The 18,884-nt window shown below is 40.8% G+C and overlaps 1 protein-coding gene across 4 annotated transcripts in view; it reads right to left on the bottom strand.

Moving 5' to 3' along the window:
- The window catches only part of SF3B1 (splicing factor 3b subunit 1), a 189,707-nt gene that overhangs the window by 124,300 nt on the left and 46,523 nt on the right, over positions 1-18,884 (bottom strand). For 3 of the 4 annotated variants that reach the window (XM_030209807.1, XM_030209806.1, XM_030209808.1), the window contains 4 exons: positions 15,249-15,419; positions 12,261-12,498; positions 11,516-11,728; positions 11,017-11,138 (listed from right to left, as the gene is read on the bottom strand). In XM_030209807.1, coding sequence (XP_030065667.1) covers positions 11,017-11,138; positions 11,516-11,728; positions 12,261-12,498; positions 15,249-15,419 — 744 coding nt within the window. Of the gene's footprint in view, positions 1-11,016; positions 11,139-11,515; positions 11,729-12,260; positions 12,499-15,248; positions 15,420-18,884 lie in introns of those variants that run through there. The other variant, XR_003942841.1, reaches the window with a different exon arrangement.

Here is an 18,884-nt window from a genome sequence, read left to right as displayed (position 1 = left end):
TATACAAAGGGGTAGCAAGAAAACACTGATCACCCCTTTTACTCCCGGTCATCTAGCGGTGCAACCGATTCTTTTGCCGGCTTCCTGCTTTTAATATACCTAAAAAAATTTTGACTATGTGTTTTTGCCTCCAACACAATCTTTTTTTCGAAGTCCCTCTTAGCCTTCCTTATCAGCGCTTTGCATTTGACTTGACATTCCTTATGCTGTTTCTTATTATTTTCAGTCGGTTCCTTCTTCCATTTTAGCTCTAATAGCTTCCTTCACCTAACTTTTTAACCACGCCGGCTGTCATTTGGTCTTCCGTCCTCCTTTTTTAATACGCGGAATATATTTGGCCTGGGCTTCCAGGATGGTGTTTTTGAACATCATCCACGCCTGATATAAATTTTTTACCCTCGCAGCTGCTCCTAAGTTTTTTTTCACCGTTCTTCTCATTTTATCATAGTCTCCTTTTTTAAAGTTAAACACTAACATATTTGATTTCCTATATACACTTACTTTAAAACTAATATCAAATCCTATATAATAATTTGCACCTCCAACATTCTACATCTGGATGCCTGGGTTCGTAATATCCATTCCCACTCATTGCCCCGCCCTCACATCAAAACATGACGACATCAGAGGGCGGAACAATGAGGGGGAAGGGAACACAGGAGGCGAGATGATGTCAGGAGGAAAGAATCGCGGAGAATTGCCAGGCAGCTCTCGGATGGTCCTGCCCTCAGCTTCCCGATCGACAGCCAACCAGAGAACGTTCAGGTACAAATCGAGGGGAGGAGAGAATCGCGGGACATCAAGGAGGAGGGAGGGGGAAGAAGAGAGGAGAATTGATGGACATGGATGGGATGGGAGGACAGTAGAGGAGAGAATCGTGGGTCACGGACGGGAGGGCAGGGAAGAGGAGAATCACTGGACAAGGAAGGGAGGGCAGGTGAGAAAAAGAAAAAAAAAAAGCTTACATGACAGCCTTCCTAGGGCCCATTTCATTGTTGAAGAAACGGGCATAGTTCCACTAGTCCTATCATATTATGATCACTGTTATCAAGCGGCCCCAGCACCATTACCTCCCGCACCAGATCATGCGCTCCACTAAGGACTAGGTCTAGAATTTTTCCTTCTGTCGTCTGCTCCTGTACCAGGTTCGCGAACACGCGACGGTTTTCCGGGGCTAAGAGAGAGCGGAGAACACGACTCTCTCCAGGCGCGGAAAAGAAAAGACTGGCGGGAACGGTCACGTACGGGCGGGAAGACGGCCGCGCATGCGCGGTGGGCGTACCCTGCGTGCGGACCGCCCGCGAAGCTTCTTCCGGTTGGTGGGGGCTGCCGCGGACGTCACCCAGTCGTGAGAACAAGCAGCCTGCTTGTCCTCGGAGAACAGCTGGTACATAAAGCTGTCCTTGATTTCATCAAGGCATTTTACCTCCCTAGCGTGCCCCGATGTTACATTTACCCAGTCAATATCGGGATAATTGAAATCACCAATTATTGTGTTGCCCAGTTTGTTTGCGTCCCTAATTTCCGTTAACATTTCTGCATCCGTCTGTTCGGCGGACGGTACTACACTCCTATCACTATCCTTTTCCCCTTTACACACGGAATTTCAATCCACATTGATTCCAAGAAGTGTTTTGTTTCCTGCAATGTTCAATCTATTTGATTCAAGGCTCTCCTTAATATACAATGCTACCCCCTCCACCAATTCGATCCACCCTATCACTACGATACAATTTGTACCCCGGTATGACAGTGTCCCACTGGTTATCCTCCTTCCACCAGGTCTCAGAAATGCCTATTATATCTAATTTTTCATTTAGTGCAATATATTCTAACTCTCCCATCTTATTTCTTAGGCTCCTGGCATTCGCATATAGACATTTCAAAGTATGTTTGTTGTTCCTATTTCCATGATGCTTAGTACTTGACAGTATTAATTTGCAATCTTTTGTCTGATTTTTATTTAAGGACACCTGATCTACTAGTCTCTTTTGCAACCTATCAGAATACCATATCTTCCCTGTTTTGGTGGTATCTTTGAAAGATACCTTATCCCGAATCATGCGCTTTTGATCGACTGTCAGACTTCCCCCTTTTCTAATTTAAAAGCTGCTCTATCTCCTTTTTAAATGCCGATGCCAGCAGCCTGGTCCCACCCTGGTTAAGGTGGAGCCCATCCTTTCGGAATAGGCACCCCCTTCCCCAGAATGTTGCCCAGTTCCTAACAAATCTAAAACCCTCCTCCCTGCACCATAGTCTCATCCACGCATTGAAGTGTATTTCTCCCATTTGGCCAGCAGATGGTGCATGTTTATGCTTAAAGCTTTTACAGAGAACCAACTCTTCTTTCTTTATTTGGTACACAGATAATAGTGTCTGTAGTGATGTAACCAGTTTTTATTTGAAACTTGACTTCTGGGCTCCGATTGGCCTGGAGTTTGAAATTACTCAGCAGTTGTTGCTGACTGTTGCTGACTGTTGCTTCAGTCTTAGCTGGGAGGAAAGAGAGATAGATCTCTTTGCTGAGCTTGGTGAATTATATGTCCTGATCTTCTCAGACATTGTTTAGACAGTATATAGATGTTTAGTTAGTTTTCTAATTGATCCATTTTTCAGTTACTTGTTACTGTTTGCTATTTGCACATTTTTTTGTTCATTGTTCCAGTGTGAGAATAAACACAATTGTTTGTTCGTTCTACCTGTCTGGACTGATAAAGAAGCCTGGTGGTCTGTGTGTTGGGTCTGTGAATGCTTTCTGGGAACTGTGAGACCATTGAGAGTGTGGCCCCGGGAAACTCACCCAGAGGCGGTTTGTGACCCAGTTGGTGGGAGGAGGGTGCTAGTGTAGAGCTGGGGATAAGTGTCCAAAGGGTAACCCCAGGCAGGTGGCTAGGTGTTTCATGACATATGTGGAATGATAATGTGTTGAAGTTAAGCAGTTCACACTTGACTTTTGAAGAGAACATATAGTAACACCATTTATGCAGGCTATCAAAAAGGACTTCTGAGGAAGATTCAGATTACCTAAAATAGGACTATGCGCTTAATTTTTTCTGCTCATAAATACAACAGTGTTTCTCCTCTGTTGCAGGACCTCCACTTTTTACTAGTGGAGGCTTCAATTCAAATTAAGGACTGCACAATAGTTCAATGTCGCTATGCTCATATTAGCCCTCTCCTCAAGTCACTTCATTGGTTCCATATCCGTTTCTGCATACAGTTCAAACTCCTCTGACTTACAAGTGCAATCACTCTGCAGCTCCTCAGTACCTCTCCACTCTTACCTCTCCCTACACTCCTCCCCAGGACCTCCGTTCATTGGGTAAATATTTCTCTTACCTGTACCCTTCTCCTCCACTGCCAACTCCAGACTCTTTCTTTTATCTTGCTGCACCATATGTCTGGAATAGACTTCCTGAGCCAGTATTACGTCAAACTCCATCTCTGGCTGTCTTCAAATTGAAGCTAAAAGCCCACCTGTTTGATGCTGCTTTTAACTCCTAACCCCTATTTGCTTGTATAGTACCCATGTCTGTTTTATCATTCCCACCTTAGTAATTCCTTTGTCTGCCTGTTCTGATTAGATTGTAAGCTCTTTCGAGCAGGGACTGTCTCTTCATATTCAAGTGTACAGCACTGAGCACGTCTAGTAGCGCTATAGAAATTAGTAGTAGTAACTCTGGAATATTTGCTTGGTTGGGTTCAAATGGCCAATAAAGGCAGGGGCCTTCAAGACAGCTAACTACTTCACTATCCCAGTCCTAGTAAATAAGATCATTTACTCTGCTACCTTATTATCTGGCCCCTTTGTTATGGAATTCCCTTTCTACACAATTAAGAAAAATTAATTTAATGTTAATTTTCTTTATATTAACACGAATTAACTGAATGGTTAACTCAAAGGGCCTGCCTGCTTCTTGTTGTAATCCGCACTGAACTCTATGGGTAGATGCGGAATACAAGAAGTAAAGTAACTAATATTCCTAACTGCCTGATAGCATGAAGGAAAATCAACTTAGAGCAGATCTCAAAAATGCAGTTCAAGAATTCTTTATTAATAAAAATAAAAATACCCAATGTGGTCCAAGTTTCGCCCACTACTGGGCTGCCTCAGGAGTACAGCTACAAATATAGAATATAGAGCACTGGTTCTCAAACCTGTCCTGGGTGCTCCCCAGTCAGTCAGGTTTTTAGGATATCCACAATGAATATTCATGAGAGAGATTCATGAGAGAAAGATCCTTTCAGAGTTCAGGCCCAAGCCAATGTTCCCGGTCCAGTTCAAGATCTACAGAACACAGAAATATGGGCAGGATCGGGAATGGTCTTGGAGAGACTTAAGGAAAGAAAATTACCAGGTAAGACCTAAATTCTCCTTCCTTATCGTCTGCTCCAGACCATTCCCCCGCATGAGTAGGAAGTGCCAAAGCAGTACTCACTGAAGGCAGGAAACAAACAATCCCCATGCCAATACTGTTACTCCAAAACTGTCCTTCTGCCAAGCCTGGTCATCCACTTTGTAATGTGTCACAAACAAATGGCGCAACAACCAGGTGGCTGCTCTGCAAATGTCCTGAACAGGACTCAATGACTGCTCAGCCCAAAGACACTGACTAAACCCTAGTGAAACGAGCTTTCAACACATTCGGCCCCTGCTTGCCACTGAGCAACTATGTGGACGCCACTGTCTCCTTAATCCAAGAAGCAAGCATTGCTTTAAAGCCTCTTCACCTCTGTGACTCCCAAACACCAAGTCTACTGGACTTTCAAAATTCAGCTACTTCAAACAACAAGGAAGAGCCTAACCGACATCCAAGAGATACAGCGAAGAATCCAAACCGTCCTTAAGAAACACTGGTAAGGAAATGGACTGACTGAGCTGAAAGGAAGATACTGGCCACAAGACTGTTCCTTCGAAAAGGTCAGAGAAGGTTCTTTTAAATAATGAACAGACTGTGCACCAATCTTGTTCTATTTATATGCAACCCTGTTTTTATGTACTATTTCTTATGTATGGGGGGGGGGGGGGTCTTTTTTTTTTTTTTTTTTTTTTTTTAAGTATCACCTTTTGATATATGGATTTTTTAAAATTTTGAGGTGCTCATTTATGTATGGATTTTTGTTGCCTGGTTATGATTTTGGGCTCCTTTCAAAAAGCAGCGCTACTGATTAGTGTGTGCTCAATGTGAAGAAGCCCATTCAATTCTCATAGGCTTTTTCGCAGTCAGCGCAGGCTAATCGGTAGCGCTGCTTTGTAAAAGGAGCCCTTTATTATTTGGAATAAACCCTGTTCTGTTTTATTCTTAATTCACCTTTGAAACATGACAGTGACCATTTATTTATGCAACGTTTATCTTTTTTTTTATCATTTATAATTTTTATTAGTTTTATAAACTTAATACAGACAAACTGTTCAAGTAAAATACAGCCAGGCATAACAATAAAGTTATTACAGAAGAATTATCTTTTCATAACATAATTTAAACATTGGCTTCATTAGACCTCAATTATTAAGGAGAACGAAGGGGGGTAGGAATTAAGTGAAGATTATTAATGCAAACAATGATAAAGAAACTATGGCGTCGTTTTCTCATGTTTATGTCTCTAATGTTGTCTAGCTTCTAGGAAGGTCTTAAGCTGATCCGGTGTATAGTAAACATATTTTATCTGATTTAACCTTATGACACATTTACACGGATATGCAAGAAGGAAAAAACCTCCTAAATCCAAAATTTTAGACCTCATAGAAAGAAACTTTTTCCTCTTTTCTTGAGTAGTCTTGGTCACATCAGGGTATAGCCAAATTTTTTGGCCCCCAAACATATGGTTAGCTGATCTAAAATAAAGTCTCATTATTGAATTCAAGTCTTGTTGGAAAACAAAAGAAACTATCAGCGTCCCCCTTTCTGATACATCTTCAAGTGATTGTTCCAATATGGCTGTAACATTTTGCAAATCAATGGATTTTTCTCCCTCTGTTTTTTTCATAGTAGTAGGAATATAATAAATTTTGTTCAGTGGGGGAATAACTTCTTGAGGAAATTAAGATTTTCTTTCAAAAATCTGGTAAACATGTCCTGTGGAGAAACTCCTAATAGTCTGGGAAAATTAAGCACCCGAAGGTTCAATCTCCTATTAAAATTTTCCATTTGTTCAATTTTCCTTCTTATTTCTGAGTTTTCTTTTATTACAGCCACCTTAAATTCATTTGTTTGTTTAGTCTCTCTCTGCAAGGCCTCTAATTCCAAAGAAACATCTTGTTTAACCATAGCAATAGAGCTCTTTACTTCCTGCATGTTCAAGTTCAAAGTTTTTACCTCTTCAGATGACTGCCATAAGGTTTTCTCCATTTCAAGCAATTTCAGCCAGATCTTACCCAGATTCACCTCCGTTTCATCCGCAACTGATGTTATCGCTGCAAATTCAGGTTCCCTACGGGGCTCAGCAGATTCACCCCTTCCGGGTTCCACTGGAAACCCCGCCCGACTCGCTGCAGTTGCTGGGTTGGGAGGGATCTTAGAGCTCGGCGGAGGAGAAAAAGATGTTTCAACTTCCAGCGTGGAAACCGCTTCACCGGGATCACACGCTAAGGAATCCAACCCGCTTGTGCGAGAAATTGCGGGGAAGAAGTGTTCTAAGCCTCGTTTCGCCGGAGTGGACGTCTCGGTAGGTAGGGGAACCCCCCGAATCGTCGCTTTGCGCTTTGTATGAGGCATATTTTAGAATTTACGTTTGTATTCGGCGAAAAGAAGCTGGAGCTCACTTGCTACACCACCGCTCACGGCGCCATCTTGACACGCCCCCTGCAACGTTTATCTTTTATAATACCCTTCTTTTCAATAAGATTATAGCATTAGACAACAATTTTGAGGTGTTTCTATTGCGCACATTGCATATGACATCTACACAAAGGTTCATGCATAATACAATTTGTCCACAATTATTCTCTCTCAATGATTAGTTGTATTGTTACCAAAACAATTGTCCAAATCATGCAGTGTACCCAGTGTATAACTGATAACTAGCACTAGATATTCACTACTACCAAATTAATAAATACCAGTGCAATGGTCAGACACACTACTGCTGGCAGACCTCCTCCAAACAAATATCACAATATAACTTGTACTGTAAGGGGTGGGGGGGGGGGGGGGGTCACATGATGCCGCGCTAGAGAGCAGGCGTCTATGACAACAGCTCCCAAGCCCAGATGGTAACATCAACTTCCTCTATCCGCATTTTTCCACCTTGGGTGAGTTTATTGTTTTGCGAAGATGCCTAGTTCTCTGTGGTGTGCACTTTGACCCTTACCAGCACAGATGGCTTCAAAAATTCCGCGAAAGAAAAAAAAGATTGTGCGTGGACTGGTGAAGCTCTTGCTCTCTCCTATTAAATTACAATGGGAGATTTCTATAAAACTGGGCTCTGTAGATGTGCAGATGGAGAAGCTGCACAATGATTTTGCCCAGTGTCAACAACATTTATCAGACGTTGAAGACAAGCTTCAGCAACAAGAGCTCAACAAATCAACCTGCAATCTAAGCTGGACAAGCTGGAAGAAAAGGTGGATGACAGAGAACCACTCCCAGTGGTGTAATCTTCGGTTGATCGGAATTCTTGAATCAATTAAAGATTTGAAACTACAGTTCCTTGAGAAATCATCACAGGAATTAAAAGGGCCCTTTAAGAATTGAGCGGGCGCACAGGCTGGGCACAGATTAAACCACTGGACAGACGTCCCCGCACGGTCATCTTGAAAATATTGAATTATACTCACAAGTAGGAGATTCTCCATGCCATGAGATCTTCAGGCCCGCTTACTTATGACAATAACAAGGTGTTATGTTTCCAAGACTTCTCAGCTTCAGTAGCGGCCTGCAGGAAGAAATTTGTTCCAGCTCGTTCCCTCTTGTACCAGAAAAGAATGATTTCTACATTAAATGTACCTAGCCAAACTCCGGGTTCAACATGCAAGTAAGACACTTTTTTTTTTTTTTCTCTGACTGCTGAGGATCTTCAGTTTGCTGAAAGACTACTGGAGACAACATGCATCACTGAAACTGGTTCCTAGCTACGTACTTAGATTCATCTATAGGCTTGTGGAAGCCTTTGACCAGCCAAAATTGAGGTTCTTCAGATCTTCAAATCATCTGTTAAGGACCTAGCTTTTTTTCTCTTGTGCTGCTCCCTTTTATGACGCCACCTTGAGGAATGCTTAACAGCTTTGGCTCAGACCTGCATGTTCCTTTGATCTTAACTTATTTGGATATGACATAACATTGTTATTCCATCTTTTGATTCATTTTTGGTATAACCATCATCTATTCTGCCGGTACAAACTGTTTGCTTGGATACTTAGCGTTTACTTGTGTGAAATTTGTACCTTGACTATTTTTTTTTTTTTTTTCTTTTTTTAACTGTTTGCAGTCCTGGTGTGTCTGCATGTAACTTGATCGGGGGCTGTTCTAGGCTGTCTGCCTGATTTTTATGTTTTTATTCTGTATTCTACTGGGCTTCCTTTTTGTTGATATAAGGACTGCTTATATTATTGGGGAGTCTTGTTATCTCACTTGTATGCTTTTGATTTTGCTGTCTTTTCTCCTCCAGTTGGGGGGGGGGGGGGGGTTGGCTGCTTCAAATATATATGTATTGTTCTGTAATGTGTTGCCAACTTGTGCTTCCTTTCTTCAGGTGGGACTTACAGTTTGGATGGTTTAATCTTTGGGGTTTTTTTTTTTTTTTTTTTTTTTTTTTTAAGGAGGATAGGGGATGGGAGGATTTGTTTTTCACACAGACCTTTGTCCTTAATGGTAGGACTGTTAGTTTATGCTTTCATGGAAGGGAAAAAAGGACGGGGAGGGGGGCTGGTTTTTTTTGTTTGTTTTTTTCTTTTTGGTCAGTCTTTTTTGATATCTTTAGATCTCAGGACGTTTGGTGGGACTTTTAAAAAAAAAAATTTTTTCTTGGTTCTTCTTTGTTTTACATAACATCTGTATAGGCTCCGGGGAGCTGGAATATACTGGGTATTCCTTTTTCAGCTCTGTTATGTGGGGTGGAGGAGCCGCTGGCTGGAAGGGCCCTTAAACTTTAAAAAGATTCCGAATTTTTTCTTGTGTTTTTACATGCCCCAGATGACTGGCTCACGAGTTCTATTAAATTATCCTCCTGGAACGTGGGGGCAGGTAACTTCTATTAAAAGTCAAAAGATTTTGAAATGTTTACATAGGTGTCAAGTGGTCATTGCAATGTTGCAAGAGGCCCATCTTTCTCATCAGAACATGAGAAGTTCAAGAAATGGTGGGTGGGCTCTCTTGTGGAGTCCTCTGTCATTTGGCGGAAAGCTAGAACCCTTATACTGTTTCAAAAATCTTTGGATGTCCAGATACATTCAGTGGTTCAGGGCCCTGAGGGCTGCTTTGTGTTGGCCAAAGTGACTATTAAACACCCTACGATTTTATGAAATGTATATGCACCTAATACTTATGATAAAGATTTTTTCACTAGATTGCTTAATGTTTTGCTACCTTATGCTAATATTGTTATAGGTGGTGATTTTAACATGGTATATGACCCAGTCTTGGATAGGTCCCACCCAAAGGGTGATTTGCGGGTTCATTTATCTAGAGTTCTACACCTGCAATACTCTGGATCTAGTTGATTCCACATGGGGGAATGGGACTATATCATATCTCCTTAAAACGTATTCTATATCTCTAGGGTTGTCATTTATTTCTTAAACCAGACGTATATGTATATAACAATATGTGTATAAAGTAGAGAGAAAAAAAAAAAAAGACTTCAGTGAATATCAGAGTCACTCCTATTTGTAAGGCTAACACCTTTAGAATAGTAGTAGGCTCTTTTCAATCATCAGTCAGAAAAAAAAAAAACCTCCACTTTAACTTTGTCAATGGCTGTAAATGACAAAAACCTTCCACAGATATAGAATGAGCTCAACAAGACAAAATAAATGTTGCCCACACTATTGTACTTATTTTGGATCTTGCTGGCACTTTATTATTTCCATATGCTGTGTCCATCTCTTTGTAAACTGCAAATCTTTAAAGAACGTTTATGCACAAAAGAGGAGCAATGCAAGGGCAGGACTTAGGTGAGATCATATGTGATAATCTTAAGGTGGCCAAACAAGTAAAAAAAAGGCAAAGGTGCAAGACAGAAGTATGCTGTGTGCACAGGGAGAGGAATGCAACAACAGGAAAAAGCAGGTGATGATGCCCCTTAAGACTCTGGTGTGACCTCACTTAGAATACTGTATACAATTCTGGAGGCCGCACCTTCAAAAAGATATAAACAGGATGGAGTTGGTCCAGAGGGCAGCTACTAAAATGGTCAGTGGTCTTGGTCATAAAACACATGGGGACAGACTTAAAGATCTCAGTATGCATACTTTAGAAGAAAGGCAGGAGAGGGGAGATATGATAGAGACATTTAAATATCTATGCAGCACTAATGCATAGGAGGCGAGTCTCAATTGAAAGGAAGCTCTGGAACGCGGGGACATAGGATGAAGGTGAAAAGAGATAAGACTCAGATGTAACCTGAAGAAATACTTAGTCTCAGAAAGGGTGGTGAATCCGTGGAACAGACTCCCGGTGAAATTGGTGGAGATGCAAACAGTAGCTGAATTCAAGAGAGCTTGGGACAAAACATAGTATCTTTGAGTGATAAGGAGAGTGGATGAGCAGACTGGATAGGCCATATGGTCTTTTATTTGACTACATTTTTCTCTGTTTCTATGTAACAAAGGGGAAAAGGGTCTACATTAAACAAGTATTACAGAACATGTGGTTAGCAATTTAACCCCTCCCCTGAGCAAGCCACATTTTTAGTCATTGTTTTACAATATAGTGTAATCAATCATATAATGCTAGCTGAAACTCATTCATACCATTATGTTTTGGGTTAATGGTAGCTAATGGCTTAAAAGTTACTTTTATCTTGAAAAGTGATGAACCTGCAGGCAGCCTGGTTCAGTTCTGAATACCCTTATCATACCTTATATCCTTCTGGAAACATGGCATCCAACTCTTCATCAGAGAGGGGACGGTTCCGCTCATCAATTTCTCTTTCCCATCGCCAAGCCTGAAGTTGTTCAGGGGTCATGCTCATTATGTGACCTATATTAAGGAGATAAAATTGTAAAAAGTCAAACTCAACAGTACATAAGCAACACTTAACACATGGCCCGATTGTCGCACACGTTCTGCTTCCACATGAAATAAAAGTTCAGGAACAATTATGCTTCCTAGTCTACTAAACCAAGTCTGTACTATTGTCAGTACCTTCAGAAAATAGGCTAGGTACAAGTCCAGACAAGAGGCAGATATATAGCTTAACCTACAAGCTGTTGCTGGGCTGGACTAATGGCTATCTACAATTTATAAAGCCAACTCATATTAAACTCGAAAAACCACAATGGTCAGAATGTTAAAATGTTTCACTCCCTCCAGTTTTGCCCAAAACTTGATCTACTATGTAAAAGATCTGTGCTTACCTGGAGTAGGGGTAGCCATGTTCATGGCTGGGGTACCAATTGGAGTTTTGCCAGGTGTCAAAACTGGAGTGCTGCCTCCCATCTGGCTAGCTGGTGTTTCATCCCAACGTGATTTGCGTTTACTTGCTCCAGGAGTTGGTGTCTCACCAATGGAATCAACACCACGATCTGTGCGAGGTGTCTCAGCCCATCCGCTGCCGTGTCCCGGAGTATCTGAAACCAGAACAAAATGCTCAAAGCAGGAAAAATAATCACAATTTGAAACGGGTGTTAGGTAGTTTATCTTCTGTTTATATACATAGGGCTAGCATTACTAAATTGCACATCTATGTTAACATGTATCATAGGTCCCATTTTATGCAGTGGAACTTCTTTACTAAGATGTGTTAACTTGATAATAAAGCTAGTTCATAATGTAAATATGCAGTGGAACTTCTTTACTAAGATGTGTTAACTTGATAATAAAGCTAGTTCATAATGTAAATATGCAGTAAAGATGACACTAAAAAAATATATAACAGACCTTTTTAAATGTGAACAATGCCTTAAACTTTATTGTAAATATGCCTTATGAATTGAATAAATACACTAAACTTTCTGTTAGGTAAGCTAGCATGGTTAGTGAAGATTTTACAGCACTAAAAACTTATATTTAAGTTTTGTACATTTAAGCGAACGTAGAAAACGTGAATTGGCAGAAGAGCATGCATGCTATTCAATTCAAACAGCATTCTGTTCAGCATACCTCTTTCTGTCTTGGGGGTCTCATCCCACCTATTTTTACGTGCACTTGAGGTTGCACCTCCATGACCTGGTGTTGCGTGACCAGGTGTATCACCACGACCAGGAGTAGCAGCTCCTGCTGGGGTATGACTAGGGGTTGGATCCCAAATCTTTGAGCCTGGTGTTGCACCAGGAGTTTCACTTCCTTTTGCCCGTCCAGGAGTTTCATCCCACCTGAGAGAAGGTGTGTGCCCAGGAGTCTGAAAAAAGCAAAAGGAAAAAAATTAATCCTTATCCTTGATAAGTACAAGACTCTAATGGTATCACAGTGGGAAGTCTAATACTATTTACATGATGCTGAAGATGCTGTGCAATCCACCATGTACAAGTTTCACAGAAAATTATGACTTACTACAACTAAATTCTACAGTGCTACCAACATACAAAGCACTGTATGTACCATATACAAAGAAGGTTCTATCAAGTGGATCTACTTCTTAAAAAATGCTCACAGAAGCTGGCCAACATAATTCAATGGCCATGGTACAATAAAAAGCGAAGACTTAGAGTGTGTGAACTGCAACAACAAGACATGCAAACCCAATTCAAATAAGAGAAACTGCTGAAACACCAACAAATAGCTCTCACAAATGAGCTGCTATGGCTTTTTTTTTGTTTTGGTTTTTTGTTTCTAGTTCAGTCTTCTCCACAGAAAAGTCAAAAAGCTGCACCAAAAGCAGTTAAAGCAGTTTACCACTTCATGGAGGTAGAGAAATACTGATTAGTAGCAGGTGCACAGCATTCTATATGGCAGAGATCAATTTTGTACTCTATTTCCATCTGCTGGTAGATGGACATAACACACAAGTTCTGGACTGATTTATTGTACATGCTAAGGAATGTGCTTATAAATCACCAACATATTACATTTTAATTTTTTGAGACACGCTCCCACAGGTCGAGGTTACATTGAGCCTGGATGAAAAGAACCCCGCTGTTGCAGTCAAGGACAGTGAGTTCTCCTGCTCAAATGTCCTGATGCCTGATGAATGGGCTTCTGGGCAACAGGAGAGTATTCTGGGCCAAAGTGTTGACCTAGTAAGGATCATCACATGTCAGACAGTGTTTATAAGGCACTCCCTTCTTGCCTCTAAAGGGAGCTGAACAGAAGAGACTAGAAAAAGCAAGCCTTTCTAACAAAGGGAAAACAGTTGGAAGAGTTCAGTTCTCTTTTATAATAATGTTAAATTTTATTAGAGTAAATAAATGGTTACAATAAAAATTATTTTATCCCAGTATTACAGAAAATTGAATTCTTATCTATATCAGTCCAAATTTTAGTATAAGGAAAATAAAATCACTCTCTCTCTCTCTGTTTTCCCTTCGGAAGCTGTCAGACTACTGAAGCTTAATTTGTCCAATCACTTAATGCCTTATATTTTCTCTCTTACTTATCTGGTATTCTTCAACTCTGACCTCTAAGGTCACCTTCACATATTCTGTTTCTTTGGTATTTTTCTCAAATATTCATCATTTGCCCTTTGAAACCTCTTTACCTATCACCCATTGTGGTCCTTCACTGAAAATGTCCCTGTGTTATGTTAAACGCCTGTTTGACACAGACACTTTTAAAGTTTATAGCCCATTACCAGGGTTAAGCAAGCCTGCCTACAGTCTGTGAGAAAACCAAGACACAAGCAAACTAATTGCCCTACTAAATAACAAAAGGAATGTTATACAAAGCTGACTGATCTGAAAAATCAAACAGCTCTATACAACAGGCACAGAGACTTTGTAACGTCTCGTTACTGGTGGTGCCCCAAACCCACTCTCTTTGGGAACCAAAAATGGAGTTGAGGTAGGAGGCCTGATAAGGACTATACTTCCCTAGACCTTCCAGAGAGATTATTGCAGAAACCAATAAATATACTTTAGATACCACATGGCTATTTCTGATTTGGAAAAGACTATATTATCAGTTACACTGGACTCTTAAATAAAAGCTTTGGAAAATAGGGTAAATCAACAGGATACTGAAATATTAAACCTTAGAGTTCTGGCTAACAACTTTAAAACTATTCAATTGATAATTATTCAAATACAATTGGTTCAAACTGAGTTTATTAAGAATATATCTAGACTTGTATCTAAGATGGAATCTTTAGAAAATTCTATTTGAAGTACCAAATTTGAGACACTTGAATTTTCCATGGGTCCCACATATTTTACCTAAAAAGCTGGTTAAATATTTTTTGGAAGTTTTACAATTAAACCAGCTATAAAATATACAGATAAATATATTATAGCTCTGTAAGATACTATTAAAATGGGTAACAAATGTATTCAATACACAAATACAATTACATTTCCTTTATAATTTAACTAAATTGTTCTCACCTATTTTTATTTAAAAAAAAAAAAGTTTATTGTGGTCATTTCAGCATCTAGAACATGATATGGATAACAGAAAGAAGTAAAACTGACCTCATATTACATCTGCTAAAGAATCAATAAATTAGAAATATATCCATTTTAATTTTATGGATTATATACTTACATTTTAAATGTCCATATGTTAGGCTCTATAATTATATTTAATGTCTTGTTTTTTTATGTTAGTTACATTTGTTCTACAATTACCCCAATGCAACCTTATGGCAAAACATGTCGGATTCTATGTTACCAATAAATTATTTAACAGAGCTCCTTTAATCTGTTTTGTTTTTATCTTTATTCTTGTTTTCCTTTCGAGTGTGCATGCCTCCTTTTTGTCAGTTCAAATGTCGTTCACCCACCCACAAATAAAAATGCATTGGGAACTACTTAAAAATCTACCCCCAAAAGGTTTAGCTTGTTTCTCTCTGTTCTGCTCTTTTCCCTCTCTTTTACTTTAATGAAAACTGGTTGAAGAATGGGAAACAAAATTCAGGAAGGGGCATATTTCCAAAGTTTTATTCTTTCAGGTTTCTCTCTAGCTCCACAGCAAAAAAGACATAGGAATAATTACAACGACCTCGGCTTGATCCCAGCTGGATATTTTCTTTGGGGTGGAGCCAGGTGTCTGGTCAGCTGTCTGATCCCAACGGCGCTTGCGTTTTGATGGTGGCTGGGATGCTGTTCCATTGACAACTTTAAGCTCTCCGGCTTTATCTTTTTCTGCCAGCTGCTGCCTAACTTCCCTCTAAACAAAAGGGGAGAAAAGTCAATAAAAATTTGACAATATTAAACTGGTTTAGTACTGTATTCATCCCAGTCTAGTTTACAGTTCTAAAGATTAAAACTCTGCCAAGCTAGTATGTATCTGTTACTACAACTATTCAAAAATCACATCTAGAAGCATGGAAGCACAAGTGAAACATGCAGTATTATATAGTGAAGAATTAGGACAACTAAAGAATAACATTCCCTCTTCCTGTCCTTTAGCAACTCATTTTCCACAATTGCTCCTCTTAAAGAGCAAATATGAAATTAAAAACAAGCTACAACTTCTATGTGGGATGGCAGTAGAATCAACCAGTGGCAGATGAAAACAAAGCAAGCTCTTTTTTTCTTTGCAAGTGATGATGTTCTCAGAAGGTAAATTGCGTCATACCTGTTAATTTCCTTTGCTTCAGTCAGGCCATACCACCCTGAACAAGCAGTGTTATCCCCCTCCTACTAGCAAAACTCAGCTTTTCCAGTGACCTCATCAGTATAATCTGCTGGTGCTTGGTGGAAAACTTCAGTATGCATCTGGCAAAGCAGAAGGTCCCTTTTGTAAAATACACCCTGGGCTTTAGTTTTCTGAGGGAGGGTCCCCAGGACAGTACAGACAGTAAGAAAAGGAAAACTATACAGAGCCTTCACCAATATGGGTGGATTTCAGATTAATATGGATAAATCTGAGATTATGGGTCTTTAACAACTGAGGCTATGGCGCCCTTCGACAACAATATTCCTTTCGATGGAGAAGATAATGTTTATAAAATATGGGAACGGAAGGGCCTTATCCAATTAGGTCAGATTTGAGAGAAGGGGGATAGTGGTGCCGTTCAATAATCTCCAAGAGGAATTTGGTTTACCAGCACATCATTTGTTTCATTATAATCAGATACGGGATTATATTAGTCATAGAGCCAAAGAGAAGTTGGCTCTAGACGACACGGCTCTGCAATGTGCTCTCAGAGGGGGAGAAACTATAGGGGATGTTTCCCGTATATACGCTGCCCTACTCTCTTATCACACCCCTGTACTGCAATATATTCAGTGATGGGAGGGAGGTCTGGGGGCTAGCTATGAATTCAAATGCTGGGAGAGGGCTTTGGGATACATGTTGAGGGTCTCTGTTTCCAGTTCCTTAACTGAAAATGGTTACAAAATACTATAGCGATGGTATTTCACTCCCCAATAGATTAGCAAAAATGGATCTGGCCGATGCTGGATGGGCTGTGCAGAAGTGGAAGACAAGTTTCATATTTGGTGGATATGTCCTAAGATACAGATCCATTGGGCAGTTACTGAATATACTTAGCCAAATTATTGACGTGCGCTACCCCGCCACAGCAGAGACCTGCCTCCTGCACTTTCGCCCCATTGGAGTTCCCCCCGACTACACATCGCCTAGCCTCAGTGTTGTTTGTAGCGGGGAAAATTACTCTGGCATCTGCCTGGAAGAACCCCCTTCCGCCTCCGGTGTTGAAGGCTATCCACAAGATGGATCATTTATATCAGATGTCAAAAATGACTGCTATAAGAGCTGGTCACATTATACAATTTTACAGGCAATGGGACAAGTATATCACATGGAGATCCCACGCAGGGATCTATCTTGATGTCCCTAGGCTGATGGTACCACCGATTTAATTCACTAGTGAGATTGTACGCTTCGGAAAAGTTGGAGATTGGCCAGCATCTGGATTATAAGTTTAGTGAGCGGGGTTGGGGGAAGGGGAGGGTAGGGTGGGGGTTGGGTTCCAAAGGCACTTCAGTTATTGTCATAATTGCTACTTGTTCGATTGTTGCTTATATTTGAAACCTTTAATAAAAATATTATTAAAATAAATAAATAAAGGAAAACTAACAGGAATGACAGTTTTACCTTCCTCGCTGTCTGGGCTATACTGTCCTTAACTTGCAAAATGTACCCAAACAGGCTAAGTGGACAGAGAAAAACAAGGTGCCCTGAATGACGGCTATTCCAAAGTCTGAACGGGCTCGGGCCAGCACATCCAACCTGTAATGCTTCACAAAAGAATGGAGCGATGACCACATCATCACATGACATATCGTTTAGAGAAACTGTCCAGGAGGATGTCTGAGATCAGTGAGCTCTCGACCCAGATGACTCTTTCATATCCCTATAAATGTAAGCAGCCTGAATGGCTGCCTTGATCCATCTTGCAATTGAGGCTTTGAATGCCACCTAATCCTTTTGAGGGCCACAGAAGAGAACAAAGATGATCTAGGAAACAAAATGCATTCATCACTTGCAAGTATCTGAGCAGAACCCTGCAGGCATCCAGTTTGTGAAGCCTCCTCCAACCCAAAGTGTCTTAACCCCCCTTCACAAAGGAGGGCAAACACACCTCCTGATTCACATGAAAGGATCACCTAGGGAAGAAAGGAGAGGAGAGAATAGTGTGAATGGAAACAGAATCCTCTGAAAAGGAGAGGTAAGGGTCCCAGAACACTCTTAGCCAAGGCAAATCGCTACAAGGAAGACCACCTTCAGAGTGAGGTCCTTAATTGAAGCTCCCCTTAGGGGTTCAAAAGGGATTGTAGAGAGCACAGTGAGCACCAAATTCAGATTCCATGAGGAAAGAAATGGCGCAGATGAGCACCCCCTCCAAAATGTTTGCAACATCCCCATGCGCAGCTAGGGAAAAGTCCAATATCTTACCCCAAAAACTGGAGGCCACTAGTTGAACTTTCGAAGAGCTCAGCACTAGCCCCTAATCAAAGCCATGCTGCAAAAACCCAAGGATGTCAGGGAACTTACACCTTCCAGGGAGATAGCGTGCATTTACGCATACCAGCGCTCAAAAACCTTCCATAGCTCAGGAATGTGGAGGACTTGCAGGCCTTAAGTGAAAATACTTACCTGTAGCAGTTATTCTCCGAGGACAGTAGGCTTAATATTCTCATACATGGGCAAATGCCGATCTATGTAGTCCGGTCCGGCAATTTTGCCAAAGTAAAAAACAAAAGCTTTGTTAAGCGCGAGCCAAGCATCTTGGCCCTGGGCTCATCCTACACCTCCAAAGGAAATGGAATGTCCTTAGCCATTTCCTTGACAAAAGATGAGAAAGAAAGGCTCTTCAGTGGAGACGGTCTCCTTTCAGGTGGTGGGGAGGGCTCAGAGGGTGTATATTCCTTCCTATACTAGGCCTGTAATATGGCTCTGATGGCCCTCAGTATTCCTTGCTTTGCTGTCGTCAGCTTATTTTTAGTTTCTTCCTGCAGCTGCATTTAAGCTACAGTGCTTTCTCAGTAAATGGAAAGCACGTTACATGTCAATGTGATGCTTAGGAGAAACTGAGGCTATGCGGCCCATATATGGCAGATACACATGGATACAACCTTGGTGTTGAGAGATTGCGGACTCTGCAGACTCCAAGATATTCTAACGGCAATACGTGTTCAGAGAAGGAGGACACCAGGTGTTTCA

Source organism: Microcaecilia unicolor, chromosome 7 (assembly GCF_901765095.1).
Source record: "Microcaecilia unicolor chromosome 7, aMicUni1.1, whole genome shotgun sequence".
Taxonomy (NCBI): Eukaryota; Metazoa; Chordata; class Amphibia; order Gymnophiona; family Siphonopidae; genus Microcaecilia; species Microcaecilia unicolor.
The sequence above is the reverse complement of the archived record's forward strand: the minus strand, read 5'-3'. Positions and strand labels throughout refer to the sequence as shown.